The sequence below is a fragment of the Perca fluviatilis genome, chromosome 23, assembly GCF_010015445.1.
Source record: "Perca fluviatilis chromosome 23, GENO_Pfluv_1.0, whole genome shotgun sequence".
In the NCBI taxonomy this organism is placed as follows: Eukaryota; Metazoa; Chordata; class Actinopteri; order Perciformes; family Percidae; genus Perca; species Perca fluviatilis.
The window spans coordinates 8,469-25,461 of NC_053134.1; the positions used below are offsets into that span (position 1 = coordinate 8,469).

Sequence of the window (16,993 nt, forward strand, 5' to 3'; positions counted from 1 at the left end):
AAGTCCTGATTATTTACATGGAGTCTGGTGTAGTTTGGTGATGGTGATTTCGGGGCTGTTTCATGTTAAACTAAAAGGATCTTACTCTTTAACTAAAAGGTCTATCTCTGTAGGGATCCATCCCATAATGTTGTCAGACACTTAGAATAATAATGTGAGTCTGTCAGCAGCAACAACAGAACTTTTAGTGACTAACTGCTGCTGAACATTAGTCCTGTAGGGTTACATTACAGCTCGGTTCTGGTTTAATACTGGACCAGTTTCAGACACTCAGACATGGAGACAGAGAGTCCAGGGTGGGACAAACTAAACAAAATGACCCTTTAACTTTTAGTTTTAAACAAAATAAAAACTGGTTTTCTAAATCTTAAATGATATGAAACACAAAGCTGAAAATGAAAAACATTAAATGTAATCCTGTGTGGAGTCACATGGTCAGCGAGTGTTGAGTACTGTGTGCAGATCTGCGGGCAGCGAGCCGGTAACCATGGCGATGAATCCGTCCAGTTTCTCTAAAACGCCGTCCTTCACCTGCAGCTGCTGCCGCCGAGCTTTACTCTGAAACACAGGCACCACTTCCTGTTAGCATTATGGTCTGTATCAGGCACCACTTCCTGTTAGTATTATGGTCTGTATTAGTATAAGTCCGGGTCTATACAGAAATCCTGGAGGTAAATTGAATACCTTTTAATACCATTTTAATACCTTCTCAGTATTTATTAAAACCATGACGCCATTGAGTTGCAGGTTTAAACAGCAACACGTTTTCTAACCATTAAACGGAGTTTGAGATTTATAAAACTACACCTCTAGGCCGATAGAACAACTAAAACTACACCTCTAGGCCGATAGAACAACTAAAACTACACCTCTAGGCCAATAGAACAACTAAAACTACACCTCTAGGCCAATAGAACAACTACACCTCTAGGCCGATAGAACAACTAAAACTACACCTCTAGGCCAATAGAACAACTACACCTCTAGGGCCGATAGACAACTAAAACTACACCTCTAGGCCGATAGAACAACTACACCTCTAGGCCGATAGAACAACTAAAACTACACCTCTAGGCCAATAGAACAACTACACCTCTCGGCCAATAGAACAACTACACCTCTAGGGCCGATAGAACAACTAAAACTACACCTCTAGGCCAATAGAACAACTACACCTCTAGGCCGATAGAACAACTAAAACTACACCTCTAGGCCAATAGAACAACTACACCTCTAGGCCGATAGAACAACTAAAACTACACCTCTAGGCCAATAGAACAACTAAAACTACACCTCTAGGCCAATAGAACAACTAAAACTACACCTCTAGGCCAATAGAACAACTAAAACTACACCTCTAGGCCGATAGAACAACTAAAACTACACCTCTAGGCCAATAGAACAACTAAAACTACACCTCTAGGCCAATAGAACAACTAAAACTACACCTCTAGGCCAATAGAACAACTAAAACTACACCTCTAGGCCAATAGAACAACTAAAACTACACCTCTAGGCCAATAGAACAACTAAAACTACACCTCTAGGCCAATAGAACAACCAAAACTACACCTCTAGGCCAATAGAACAACTACAACTACACCTCTAGGCCAATAGAAAAACTAAAACTACACCTCTAGGCCAATAGAACAACTAAAACTACACCTCTAGGCCAATAGAACTAAAACTACACCTCTAGGCCAATATAACAACTAAAACTACACCTCTAGGCCAATAGAACAACCAAAACTACACCTCTAGGCCAATAGAACAACTAAAACTACACCTCTAGGCCAATAGAACAACTAAAACTACACCTCTAGGCCAATAGAACAACTAAAACTACACCTCTAGGCCAATAGAACAACTAAAACTACACCTCTAGGCCAATAGAACAACTACAACTACACCTCTAGGCCGATAGAACAACTACAACTACACCTCTAGGCCAATAGAACAACTAAAACTACACCTCTAGGCCAATAGAACAACTAAAACTACACCTCTAGGCCAATAGAACTAAAACTACACCTCTAGGCCAATAAAACAACTAAAACTACACCTCTAGGCCAATAGAACAACTAAAACTACACCTCTAGGCCAATAGAACAACTAAAACTACACCTCTAGGCCAATAGAACAACTAAAACTACACCTCTAGGCCAATAGAACAACTAAAACTACACCTCTAGGCTGATAGAACTAAAACTACACCTCTAGGCCAATAGAACAACTAAAACTACACCTCTAGGCCAATAGAACAACTAAAACTACACCTCTAGGCCAATAGAACAACTAAAACTACACCTCTAGGCCAATAGAACAACTAAAACTACACCTCTAGGCCAATAGAACAACTAAAACTACACCTCTAGGCCAATAGAACAACTAAAACTACACCTCTAGGCCAATAGAACTACAACTACACCTCTAGGCTGATAGAACAACGCAGATAGGGAAAGTCAACAGAATAGATTAGACTCACTGAATTTGGAAACATCTTGCAACCCTAACCCATCTTGCATTTATTTCACCTTTAGAATAAAATGAATAGATGAAATAAAATGATAAATTAAAGAGTTCAAAGAAACAAGCATTCACTGATGCTTATAACCACTTCAAACTTAGTGGACCTTCTTCTGTAAGTACAGACATCCAAATGAGTACACATAGAAAATACTCCATGAGGCAAGGGACATACAAGAAAACAGACACACAGACAGACAGACAAGCATTCACCGTGTGACCTTGTGATGTCATTCTAACCTTTTCAAACTAAGTGAACCTGTGATGTCATGGGAAGAGCTTTTTCTTCCCCACGACGGGTGCATACCGCTCAACGTAGCCGGTAACGTCCACTCAGCATTTAGTGTAAAATGAGCGGTGACGCTAAATCACCGGTTTCAGGTAACGGCACCGTCTATTTGCTGGATGGTTTTAAGCTAACGGTCGGTAGCTAACGTTAGCAGACAAGCCCGTTGACAGCAACGTTATTGTTCATATTTTGGCACAATCAATGTTTCTGACCGTAGTATGTATAATAAATAAAATAATAAATCAAATGGACAACTCATAGTTTGCAAAAAAAATATTCAAAAAATGAATACCTCGTAAAATGGTGATTAATACCTTTCAATACCTTTCAATACTTTTTAATACTTTTTAATACCTTTCAATACCTTTTAATAGCTTTTAATACCTTTTAATGGCCTTACATTTTTTACTAATTTGATTTACTACCTTTTAATACTTTTTAAATCCCCACGGACACCCTGATAAGTACAACCCGAATTCCAGAAAAGTTGGACGTTTTTTAAATTTTAATAAAATGAAAACTAAAAGACTTTCAAATCACATGAGCCAATATTCTATTCACAATAGAACATAGATAACATAGCAAATGTTTAAACTGAGAACTTTTACACTTTTATCCACTTAATGAGCTCATTTAAAATGTAATGCCTGCTACAGGTCTCACAATAGTTGGCACGGGGCAACAAATAGCTAAAAAAGCAAGCAGGTTTGAAAAGATTCAGCTGGGAGAACATCTAGTGACTAATTAAGTTAATTGATATCAGGTCTGTAACATGATTAGCTATAAAAGGGATGTCTTAGAGAAGCAGAGTCTCTCAGAAGTAAAGATGGGCAGAGGCTCTCCAATCTGTGAAAGACTGCGTAAAAAGATTGTGGAATACTTTAAAAACAATCTTCCTCAACGTCAGATTGCAAAGGCTTTCCAAATCTCATCATCTACAGTGCATAACATCATCGAAAGATTCAGAGAAACTGGAGAAATCTCTGTGCGTAAGGGACAAGGCCGGAGACCTTTACTGGATGCCCGTGGTCTTGGGCCCTCAGACGACAGTGTATCACTCATCGGCATGATTGTGTCAATGACATCACTAAACGGGCCCAGGAAGACTTCCAGAAACCACTGTCGGTAAACCCAATCCACCGTGCCATCAGCAGATGCCAACTGAAGCTCTGTCATGCAGAAAGGAAGCCATATGTGAACATGGTCCAGAAGCGCCGTCGTGTCCTGTGGGCCAAGGCTCATTTAAAATGGACTATTTCAAAGTGGAATAGTGTTGTATGGTCAGACGAGTCCAAATTTGACATTCTTGTTGGAAATCACGGACATCTTGTCCTCCGGGCTGAAGAGGAGGGAGACCTTCCAGCATGTTATCAGCGTTCAGGTCCAAAGCCAGCATCTCTGATGGTATGGGGGTGCATAAATGCTTACGGTATGGGCAGCTTGCATGTTTTGGAAGGCTCTGTGAATGCTGAAAGGTATATAAAGGTTTTAGAGCAACATATGCTTCCCTCCAAACGACGTCTATTTCAGGGAAGGCCTTGTATATTTCAGCAGGACAATGCAAAACCACATACTGCAGCTATTACAACAGCATGGCTTCGTCCTAAGAGTCCGGGTGCTGAACTGGCCTGCCTGCAGTCCAGGGGTCTCATTTATAAACGTGGCATACGCACAAAACGGGGCTGAAAACGTGCGGACGCCACTTCCCCGCAAAGGTTGTGATTTATAAAAAACAAACTTGACGGAGAATGTGCGGTCCTCCACGCTAACTCTGACCCATGCGTACGCACATTTTGGAGACAACATAGGAATTGGAGACTCAGATGGTGAGGTGGTGAACTGAAGTCAGACTGCAGAAAGTACATGTGGGAATAACAATTACTCTTAATATGTTTAAGTATTAATGCCTCACGCACGTTTCTTCACACCATATTATGAAGATTAAATCCAGTAGTGTTATTTGCGCTTGTACTGAGTGATAATTGTTCCATAAACACCTCAAACTCAAATCTTAAATCAAGCCGTTACATTGTCCACTACGGAGCGCAGGAGGAGGGGATGGTCCGACTGCATGGAATACAGGATAGCATCAAATACCCTACCATTAGATCATGCCAGAACACAGTGTTAACTAAATATATGTCTTTAAACATTTGCTAGGTTATCTATGTTCTATTGTGAATAAAATATTGGCTCATGTGATTTGAAAGTCTTTTAGTTTTCATTTTATTAAAATTTAAAAAACGTCCAGGGTGTATTAGTATAAGTACAGGGAGGGTGTATTAGCAGGGTGTATTAGTATAAGTCCAGGGTGTATTAGTATAAGTACAGGGAGGGTGTATTAGTATAAGTACAGGGAGGGTGTATTAGCAGGGTGTATTAGTATAAGTACAGGGTGTATTAGTATAAGTACAGGGTTTATTAGTGTAAGTACAGGGTGTATTAGTATAAGTCCAGGGTGTATTAGTTTAAGTACAGGGTGTATTAGTATAAGTACAGGGTTTATTAGTGTAAGTACAGGGTGTATTAGTATAAGTCCAGGGTGTATTAGTTTAAGTACAGGGTGTATTAGTATAAGTACAGGGTGTATTAGTGTAAGTACAGGGTGTATTAGTATAAGTACAGGGTGTATTAGTATAAGTACAGGGTGTATTAGTATAAGTACAGGGTGTATTAGTATAAGTACAGGGTGTATTAGTATAAGTACAGGGTGTATAAGTACAGGGTGTATTAGTATAAGTACAGGGTGTATTAGTATAAGTACAGGGTGTATAAGTACAGGGTGTATTAGTATAAGTACAGGGTGTATTAGTATAAGTACAGGGTGTATTAGTATAAGTTAAAGTTTCTCACGAGTTTCTCTTTGAGCTTCAGAATCAAGTCGACGATTTCCACCTCAGACTTTTCTCTGGTCCAACCAATCAGATCCTGAAACACAAGATACAGATGTTACAGCCCAGCCAGATGTTACAGCCAATCAGAGCCCAGTCAGGTGTTACAGCCCAGCCAGATGTTACAGCCAACCAGAGCCCAGCCAGATGTTTACAGCCAACATGAGCCCAGCCAGATGTTACAGCCAATCAGAGCCCAGTCAGGTGTTACAGCCAACCAGAGCCCAGCCAGATGTTTACAGCCAACATGAGCCCAGCTAGATGTTTACAGCCAGATGTTTACAGCCGACCAGGGGCCAGCCAGATGTTTACAGCCAGATTTAGTTACGGCAGCTATATATATATAGCTGTAATTGTTGGGTCTTTGTACATTATAGTGTGTGGTCTAGACCTACTCTATCTGTTAATTATAGAGAGTGGTCTAGACCTACTCTATCTGTAAATTATAGAGAGTGGTCTAGACCTACTCTATCTGTAAAGTGTCTCGAGATAACTCTGTTATGATTTTATACTATAAATTGAATATCTGATAACAGAATAACTAATAATTTGAACATAATTTGAGAAAAACATGATAGTTTCGAAGGAAAAGAATCCTCCCGTTTATATTCAACTGTTGCTCCACAATATGAACACAGTCTGATCCCAGTATCAGACTTCTGATTGGCTGCTGGAGTCTGATATATAATCCCAGTATCAGACTTCTGATTGGCTGCTAGAGTCTGATATATAATACCAGTATCAGACTTCTGATTGGCTGCTGGAGTCTGATATATAATCCCAGTATCAGACTTCTGATTGGCTGCTAGTGTCTGATATATAATCCCAGTATAAGACTTCTGATTGGCTGCTAGAGTCTGATATATAATCCCAGTATCAGACTTCTGATTGGCTGCTGGAGTCTGATATATAATCCCAGTATCAGACTTCTGATTGGCTGCTAGAGTCTGATATATAATCCCAGTATCAGACTTCTGATTGGCTGCTAGAGTCTGATATATAATCCCAGTATCAGACTTCTGATTGGCTGCTAGAGTCTGATATATAATCCCAGTATCAGACTTCTGATTGGCTGCTGGAGTCTGATATATAATCCCAGTATCAGACTTCTGATTGGCTGCTAGAGTCTGATATATAATCCCAGTATAAGACTTCTGATTGGCTGCTAGAGTCTGATATATAATCCCAGTATCAGACTTCTGATTGGCTGCCAGCGTGTGACTCACGGCGTCACAGAGGACCTCCAGGTGAAGACTCTCCAGTTTCTGCGTCATCTCTTTGTGGCGATGCCGATACCAGCCGTCAAAGTTCGGAGAGCGGAAGAACTTCCTGTCAGAAGATAAATCAGAGAAGAAGAAGAACATATAAATATATATACTTTATCTGGGTTACCAAGGGTAACGGGTGAGTGCGGCAGTCGTAGTAACTACTAATCTACCCTGAGCTATGTCATCTACATACAACACAAAGACATTTTTTGGGGCATTTCTTTCTAGGCTGAAGAGACCTGGGCCAGGCTGAAGAGACCTAGGGCAGCACCCCCCCCTCCCCCCCTCTCCGTTACTCTCCAGTCTCTCCCTCCGTTCGGCTAATCTGACCGTGCTGCAGGAAGCCCCGGTGACACGCTGGACGGACCAATCACACGCCGCCTTACAGGACGCTCTGGACGGACCAATCACACGCCGCCTTACAGGACGCTCTGGACCGCACCGACTGGGATGTGTTCAAGGTCAGCTCTGACTATATCAGTGTTTCTCAACGGGGGCGTTCAGAAGATGACGGGGGGCGCTGGAAGCAATATTTTAGGAAGGGGGGCGCTGAGGTGCCTTTGGGGGCGTTAGGAAGGCGTTGAGGTGCCTTTGGGGGGCGTTAGGAAGGGCGTTGAGGTGCCTTTGGGGGTTAGGAAAGGGGCGTTGAGGTGCCTTTGGGGCGTTGAGGGTGCCTTTGGGGCGTTAGGAAGGGGCGTTGAGGTGCCTTTGGGGCGTTAGGAAGAGGCGTTGAGGTGCCTTTGGGGGGCGTTAGGAAGGGGCGCTGAGGTGCCTTTGGGGGGCGTTAGGAAGGGGGGCGTTGAGGTGCCTTTGGGGGGCGTTAGGAAGGGGGGCGCTGAGGTGCCTTTGGGGCGTTAGGAAGGGCGTTGAGGTGCCTTGGGGCGTTAGGAAGGGGGCGTTGAGGTGCCTTTGGGGCGTTAGGAAGAGGCGTTGAGGTGCCTTTGGGCGTTATAGGGTGCCTTTGGGGGCGTTAGGAAGGGGCGTTAGAGGTGCCTTTGGGGAGCGTTAGGAAGGGGCTGAGGTGCCTTTGGGAGCGTTAGGAAGGGAGCTGAGGTGCCTTTGGGGCGTTAGGAAGGGGGTGCTGAGGTGCCTTTGGGGGAAGCGTTAGGAAGGAGTGCTGAGGGGTTAGGAAGGGCGCTGAGGTGCTTTTGGGGGCGTTGGAGGTGCCTTTGGGCGTTAGGAAAGAGGCGCTGAGGTGCCTTTGAGGCGTTAGGAAGGGCGTTGAGGTGCCTTTGGGGAAGCGTTAGGAAGGGGCGCTAGAGTGCCTTTGGGGCGTTAGGAAGAAGCGTGGCGGTTACGCTTGGGAGCGTTAGGAAGGGGCGCTGAGGTGCCTTTGGGGGGCGTTAGGAAGGGGGGAGATAAAATTTTTTTTTTAAATAAAATCACCGCAGGGTGGTGTGACGTCCTGTTGTGTTCTTTAACCCTAACCCAATGTGCACAAGTAGACTTTAGATTTCACAGTAACAGTTTTTCGTCAGATCTTGTATTGAACCCAACGTTTCCTACTGTACCTGAAGGCAGCTTCATTTCACGGAGAAAGAAAAGAGACGAGCGAGAGACATCGATGGTGCTTTGTTGTTTGGCAAACATTTAGCTGTTCCCCAAACTCCCGGCCAGTTCAGGGCTTGTGTTTGGGGTTTTAAAACTTTCTTATGGAAGCTGATAGAGGAAGTGATGTCACCGTTTACTGTACGGGACTCTCTCACCTCCTCAAAACACAGCGCGATGTGGGGGGGCGTTTCTCAAAACGTTTTTTTCTGCTATTTACTCGCAAGACAGGCCATAGCAAACCTAGACTCTTCTAACCTAGACTCTTCTAACATATTAGAATTCTATATATTCTAATATATATATATATATATATATATATATATATATATATATATATATATATATATATATATATATATTAACACACACACAAATAAAATGAGACCCACCTGTAGAGTCCTGTCCAATCCCCTTTGAGCCCTGAGGTCAGCTGAGGCCCCGTGTGGTCCAGAGTGGACATGAAGTCTTCCTGACTGAAGGGACGGATCTGAGGGGGAGTCTACACACACACACACACACACACACACACACACACACACACACACACACACACACACAGACACACACACACACACACACACACACACACACACAGACACACACACACACACACACACACACAAGACACACACACACACACACACACATAGACACACACACACACACACAGACAGACAGACATACATACACATACAGACACACACACACACACACACACACACAGACACAGGGACACAGACACACACACAGACACACACACACACACACACAGAGACACACACACACACACACACACACACAGACACACACAGACACACACACACACACACACACACAGACACACACACACACACACACACACACAGACAGACACACACACACAGACACACACACACACACACACAGACACAGAGACAGACACACACACACACACACACGCTCATTGTGAGTGTTTTTTGGGGATTAATAAAGTTTCTGAATTGCTGTGAGGTCATCATGATGATGCACTTCCTGTTTACCTTCCACGGTGTCACCGACCTCTGCAGAGGCATCAGGCTCGCCATGTAGCGCTCCTAGACACACAGACAGGTAGACAGACAGACAGGTAGAGAGACAGACAGGCAGGTTAGAGTGACACACAGACAGGTAGAAAGACAGACAGGTAGAGAGACAGACAGGTAGACAGAGAGGCAGACAGACAGGTAGAGAGACAGGCAGACAGACAGACAGGCAGAGAGACAGACAGATCAGTGTCCTGCATCTGATGTTTCATGTCAAACTGTTCATATTAGGAATAAGTGACCAAACAATGTGATCCACTTCATAGGAGATATAGAAGTAGGATAGAAGTAAGGGCATCAGGAGATAGAAGGATAGAAGTAAGGGGCATCAGGAGATAGAAGGATAGAAGTAAGGGGCATCAGGAGATAGAAGGATAGAAGTAAGGGGCATCAGGAGATAGAAGGATAGAAGTAAGGGGGCATCAGGAGATAGAAGGATAGAAGTAAGGGGGCATCAGGAGATAGAAGGATAGAAGTAAGGGGCATCAGGAGATAGAAGGATAGAAGTAAGGGGCATCAGGAGATAGAAGGATAGAAGTAAGGGGCATCAGGAGATAGAAGGATAGAAGTAAGGGGCATCAGGAGATAGAAGGATAGAAGTAAGGGGCATCAGGAGATAGAAGGATAGAAGTAAGGGCATCAGGAGATAGAAGGATAGAAGTAAGGGCATCAGGAGATAGAAGGATAGAAGTAAGGGGCATCAGGAGATAGAAGGATAGAAGTAAGGGGCATCAGGAGATAGAAGGATAGAAGTAAGGGCATCAGGAGATAGAAGGATAGAAGTAAGGGGCATCAGGAGATAGAAGGATAGAAGTAAGGGGCATCAGGAGATAGAAGGATAGAAGTAAGGGGCATCAGGAGATAGAAGGATAGAAGTAAGGGGCATCAGGAGATAGAAGGATAGAAGTAAGGGGCATCAGGAGATAGAAGGATAGAAGTAAGGGAAAGGCTTTAAGGTGAGACCAGGTGATGAGAGGCAGATGTGTGAGAGGGGAAGCAGACAGTTTCTGTGTCAGAGAGACAGCGATGCAGGCTGCCCGATGTGAGTCGAGCGTGCTCCGATTTAAACGTTTACGGTATAACGGGTCTTACCGAAATTTGTGAAATCTGTAAAATAAAAAACTTTTCTCTTTACGAACAATAACAGAAGATGGAAATCATTTCAAAAACGTAGCTATGATTGTTTGATAGCTAACGTTAGCTCATAGACTGTTAGCATCTTGGAGGCTACTTGTCGCAAAGTGACGCATGCGCGACTCACATCGGCCAGTGACAGCGGGATTGTTGGAACACAGGAAGTGGTAGAGCGATGTGATTGGCTGTTGGCTAACCAGTGGGATTGTTGGAACACAGGAAGTGGTAGAGCGATGTGATTGGCTGTTGGCTAACCAGTGGGATTGTTGGAACACAGGAAGTGGTAGAGCGATGTGATTGGCTGTTGGCTAACCAGTGGGATTGTTGGAACACAGGAAGTGGTAGAGCGATGTGATTGGCTGTTGGCTAACCAGTGGGATTGTTGGAACACAGGAAGTGGTAGAGCGATGTGATTGGCTGTTGGCTAACCAGTGGGATTGTTGGAACACAGGAAGTGTTGGAAGTGTTATAGCGATGTGATTGGCTGTTGGCTAACCAGTGGGATTGTTTCTCAAAGAGACAACCAGGAAGTGTTAGAGCGATGTGATTGGCTGTTGGCTCACCAGGGGGATGATGAAACTCTGCGTGAGCTCCAACAGGTGGCGCCTCAAGATGGCGCTCTGAGCCTCCGACGGACGCTTCCTCTGAATCCCCTAACACACAATAATCCTTCAATTACTGGAGAGACAGACAGGCAGAGAGACAGACAGGCAGGCAGAGAGACAGACAGGCAGGCAGAGAGACAGACAGGCAGGCAGGCAGAGAAAGAGACAGACAGACAGACAGACAGACAGACAGAGACACAGACAGGCAAGCAGGCAGGCAGAGAGAACGAGACAGACATACAGAGAGACAGACAGGCAGAAAGACAGACAGACAGGCAGAGAGAACGAGACAGACATACAGACAGAACGAGACAGAAAGACAGACAGACAGACAGACAGGCAGAGAGAACGAGACAGAAAGACAGACAGACAGACAGAAAGGCAGAGAGAACGAGACAGACATACAGAGAGACAGACAGACAGACAGGCAGGCAGACAGAGAGAGAACGAGAGACAGACAGAGAGAGAGACAGAGAGAGAGAAGGAAAAAACTAAAAAGAAGAGAAGCTATGTAGATCAGTAAATACGGAGATGTTTTACCTTCAGCAGTCTTTTAATCAGAATCTTGTCTTTGTGTAGAAACGTCTTGAACGCCGTGTAGACGCCTGCAGACAGGAAGTGAACTTTAATCAATAACTAAACATACTGATCACCTTGTTTGGGTTAAAATAAAGGAGGAAAATCTCTTTTATTTAAAATGAAACAGCCCCGAAATCACCATCACCAAACCCACCAGACTCCATGTAAATAATCAGGACTTTTAGCGTGTATAGAGCCAGCATATCTCCACCAGACTCCATGTAAATAATCATGGAGGAAACATGTAAGGAAGGAAACATGTAACAAGGAAACATGTAACATTAAACATTCACAGGGAACTCTGGGTAATGTAGTTCGTCATAAAACTGATTTGTAGTTCTTGAGTTGAAATTAAACTATTTTGCTGCTTCAGACTCAGTTTGGTTCCTTCGAGGAGATTTCTCTGTTCGTTTAAATAAAGAAATACTGAAACACAGATGTTTGGCAGATGTTTAATGACTGAAATAAGTTCATCATCGATACATCATTCAGATCAATTAACCGATCAATATGCACCAGAAGTCATATTAATAATAATTATAATGTGAACATGATTCAGGTTTTACTTTTCAAATCAAAACTAAATATTTACAGTTTGAGAGAAAAAGAACAAAAAGGCAAAAATGAACTAATTTAATTAATTACAATATTAATATTAGTTACATTCACTGAGTTCAGTCTGATATAAAAAATACCTTAATCTGCTCTGATGTTACAAAGATTTATCGTTTAAATAAAAACAAAATGGAATAAAACATTTCTTTATTTTCATTACAATTAAAAACATAAAAGTAACTTCTGTTTATTTCCACCCTGGACCCTCTGTCTCCACGTTTCTGATGGAACAACAATCTCTGAAACTGGTCCAGTATTAAACCAGAACCAAGCTGTTATATTTACCTTAATCCCTCCCCACCAGACTCCATGTAAATAATCAGGACTTTTATCATCGTAAAACACACTTTATTCAAAGTGGACAGAAACTAAATAAAACTATCAAAAGCCGTCTTGGTTCATCTTTCCACTGTTCCAACAATCACCACTCTGGTTTGGTTGGAATAAACCCTTAATTCATCCATTTACATGTGGAGATATGCTGGCTCTATACACGCTAAAAGTCCTGATTATTTACATGGAGTCTGGTGGAGTTTGTTGATGGTGATTTCGGGGCTGTTTGATGTTAAACTAAAAGGATCTTACTCTTTAACTAAAAGCTCTATCTCTGTAGGGATCCATCCCATAATATTATAATGTTATGTTATTAAAGTTAACGTTAGATGAATAACTGATCACCTGGTTTGGTGTCCAGAGTTTTCAGTTTGGACAGTTTCTTCACCTTCACCTGTTTGGGTAAATCACCTGAAGATCAAACAGCTGATTAGGAACAGACGCAGATAAAAGAAGAAGAAGGTAAAGAAAGTGTGAAATAAAAAGAAGAGAAGAAGAGTTACCAGCCATCTTGGTTTCTCCGAGGCGGACGACGTGCGGCCAGTTCTGAAACGTCTTGATGAAGAACGGATTGGTGACGCCCAGGACCACGCTAGGCCTGAGAGACAGACAGGTGAGAGACAGACAGGTGAGAGACAGACAGGTGAGAGAGAGAGAAATACAGACAGACAGGTGAGAGACACACAGGTGAGAGACACACAGGTGAGAGAGAGAAATACAGACAGACAGGTGAGAGACACACAGGTGAGAGACACACAGGTGAGAGAGAGAAATACAGACAGACAGGTGAGAGACAGACAGGTGAGAGAGAAATACAGGTTACTGACGGGGCCTGAGAGAGACAGAACAAGACAGGTGAGAGACAGAACAGGTTACTGACGGGTCTGAGAGACAGACAGGTGAGAGACAGACAGGGATACGGAGGGGCCTGAGAGACAGACACGTTACTGTAGAATAAAGAGTTACTGACGGGGCTAGAGACAGACAGGTGAGAGACAGAGAAGAAGAGAGACAGAGTGAGAGACAGACAGGTTACTGACAGAGACCTGAGAGACAAACAGGTGAAGCGAGACAAGTGTGAGAGACAGGTTACTGACGGGGCCCAGAGACAGACAGGTTACTGTATATAATAAGGTTACTGACGGGGCCTGAGAGACGACAGGTGAGAGACAGTACAGGTTACTGACGGGGCCCAGAGACAGAACGGTGAGAGACAGACAGGTTACTGGCGGGCCTGAGAGACAGACAGGTGAGAGACAGACCGGTTACTGGACGGGGAGACCATGAGAGACAGACAGGTTACTGACGGGGTCTGAGAGACAGACAGGTGAGAGACAGACAGGTTACTGACGGGGCCTGAGAGACAGACAGGTGAGAGACAGACAGGTTACTGACGGGGCCTGAGAGACAGACAGGTGAGAGACAGACAGGTTACTGACGGGGCCTGAGAGACAGACAGGTTACTGTATATAATAAGGTTACTGACGGGGCCTGAGAGACAGAGGTGAGAGACAGACAGGTTACTGACGGGGCCTGAGAGACAGACAGGTTACTGTATATAATAAGGTTACTGACGGGGCCTGAGAGACAGACAGGTGAGAGACAGACAGGTTACTGACGGGGCCTGAGAGACAGACAGGTGAGAGACAGACAGGTTACTGACGGGGCCTGAGAGACAGACAGGTGAGAGACAGACAGGTTACTGACGGGGCCTGAGAGACAGACAGGTTACTGACGGGGCCTGAGAGACAGACAGGTGAGAGACAGACAGGTTACTGACGGGGCCTGAGAGACAGACAGGTTACTGACGGGCCTGAGAGACAGACAGGTGAGAGACAGACAGGTTACTGACGGGGCCTGGGTCCTGGTGGTGAACTCTCTGAACTCGCTGTCGTGGACGGTGAAGTACGGACGGAAGTCACAGCAGAACCTCAGAGGGCTGATGATGCTGGAGACACAAACACACTGCTCTGTGATTGGCTGAGAGACACACACACACACACACACACACACACACACACACACACACACACACACACACTGCTCTGTGATTGGCTGAGACACACACACACACACACACAGGTCTGTGATTGGCGGAGACACACACACACACACACACTTTTCGCGCTGATTGGCTGAGACACACACACACACACACACACAAACACTATGCTGTGATTGGCTGAGAGACACACACACACACACACACACACACTGCTCTGTGATTGGCTGAGAGACACACACACACACACACACACACACACACACACAAAAGCTGTGATTGGCTGAGAGACACACACACACACACACACACAGCTCTGTGATTGGCTGAGACACACACACACACTGCTCTGTGATTGGCTGAGACACACACACACACACACACACACACAGACACACACACACACGCACAGCTCTGTGATTGGCTGAGACACACACACACTGGTCTGTGATTGGCTGTTGAGTTACCTGATGAGAGCCAGCACGGTTTCCGAGGAGACGGTGGGAGACGGCGCCATGACGACCAGTGGTTCCCCTAGCAACACGAGCTCCCACAACATCTGAAGGTGAACGAGGACCGGCTGAAAACACCTGGAGGTCAAAGGTCAACAGGAAGTTACTGATTCATCCTGATAAACATTCTCTCTTATTTTCCTCAGAATTGTATACAATCACGTTTTCAATGATAATAGAGAGGGGAAGTCCCACCCCTTCCTCTATGTTAGCCCCGCCCCTTCCTTTGTGTAAGTCCCGCCCCTTCATGTGTGTAAGTCCCGCCCCTTCCTGTGTCCACCCTGGGACTTTTCAGTTAAAAAGTGTCTGGTAGTGAACGGAGAGAGACAGATGTTTACATTGTGTTTGAATTACACATGTGATGTTTTGTCAGTTTGTCAGACAGGAAGGGGCGGGGCTAACACATAGAAAGGGCGGGGTTAACATACATAGAGGGCGGGACTTCCCCTCTCGATATAATATTATATATATGTATATATTTAATATTATATAATATAATAACTATAATGGAAGAGAGGACAGACTTGAAGAGGTCCAGTTGGTGGTCGAAGGGCAGCACAGTCGGACGCCGAGCACGTTCTGACAACACAAAGAAAACTATTATTCAACGACAGATTACAGTTATATATATATATATATATATATATATATATATATATATATATATATATATATATATAGACCTTTATTAACATATTATTAACAGGTAATATAGCTGTGTGTATATATATATATATACACACGCTATATTCTATTAATATTTTTAATAAAATCTACCGTCTATAGTCTGGTAATAAAGGTCTATATTTACCCGTCTATAGTCTGGTAAACAAGAGCTATATTTACCCGTTTATAGTCTGGTAATAAAGGACTATATTTACCCGTCTATAGTCTGGTAATAAGGTCTATATTTACCCGTCTATAGTCTGGTAATAAGGTCTATATTTACCCGTCTATAGTCTGGTAATAAGGACTATATTTACCCGTCTATAGTCTGGTAATAAGGACTATATTTACCCGTCTATAGTCTGGTAATAAGGACTATATTTACCCGTCTATAGTCTGGTAATAAGGTCTATATTTACCCGTCTATAGTCTGGTAATAAAGGGCTATATTTACCCGTCTATAGTCTGGTAATAAGGACTATATTTACCCGTCTATAGTCTGGTAATAAGGTCTATATTTACCCGTCTATAGTCTGGTAATAAGGTCTATATTTACCCGTCTATAGTCTGGTAATAAGGTCTATATTTACCCGTCTATAGTCGGTAATTAATAAGGTCTATATTTACCCGTCCAATAGTCTGGTAATAAGGTCTATATTTACCCGATCTATAGTCTGGTAATAAGGACTATATTTACCGTCTATAGTCTGGTAATAAAAAGTCTATATTTACCCGTCTATAGTCTGGTAATAGGGCTATATTTACGGGTATTGCTAATTTACCGTCCCTATAGTCTGGTAATAAGGTCTATATTTACCCGTCTATAGTCTGGTAATAAGGTCTATATTTACCCGTCTATAGTCTGGTAATAAGGACTATATTTACCCGTCTATAGTCTGGTAATAAGGTCTATATTTACCCGTCTATAGTCTGGTAATAAGGACTATATTTACCTGTCTAT

At 43.5% G+C, this 16,993-nt stretch overlaps 1 protein-coding gene across 1 annotated transcript in view; it reads right to left on the reverse strand.

Moving 5' to 3' along the window:
* Positions 1-290: 290 nt before the first annotated feature.
* The window catches only part of dennd6b (DENN/MADD domain containing 6B), a 41,111-nt gene continuing 24,408 nt past the window's right edge, over positions 291-16,993 (reverse strand). The window contains 13 exon segments of the mRNA XM_039792202.1: positions 291-558; positions 5,669-5,743; positions 6,933-7,035; positions 8,915-9,024; positions 9,545-9,598; positions 11,284-11,373; positions 11,866-11,930; positions 13,198-13,263; positions 13,356-13,450; positions 14,705-14,800; positions 15,322-15,444; positions 15,891-15,936; positions 15,939-15,945. Coding sequence (XP_039648136.1) covers positions 436-558; positions 5,669-5,743; positions 6,933-7,035; positions 8,915-9,024; positions 9,545-9,598; positions 11,284-11,373; positions 11,866-11,930; positions 13,198-13,263; positions 13,356-13,450; positions 14,705-14,800; positions 15,322-15,444; positions 15,891-15,936; positions 15,939-15,945 — 1,053 coding nt within the window. The 3' untranslated portion in view covers positions 291-435.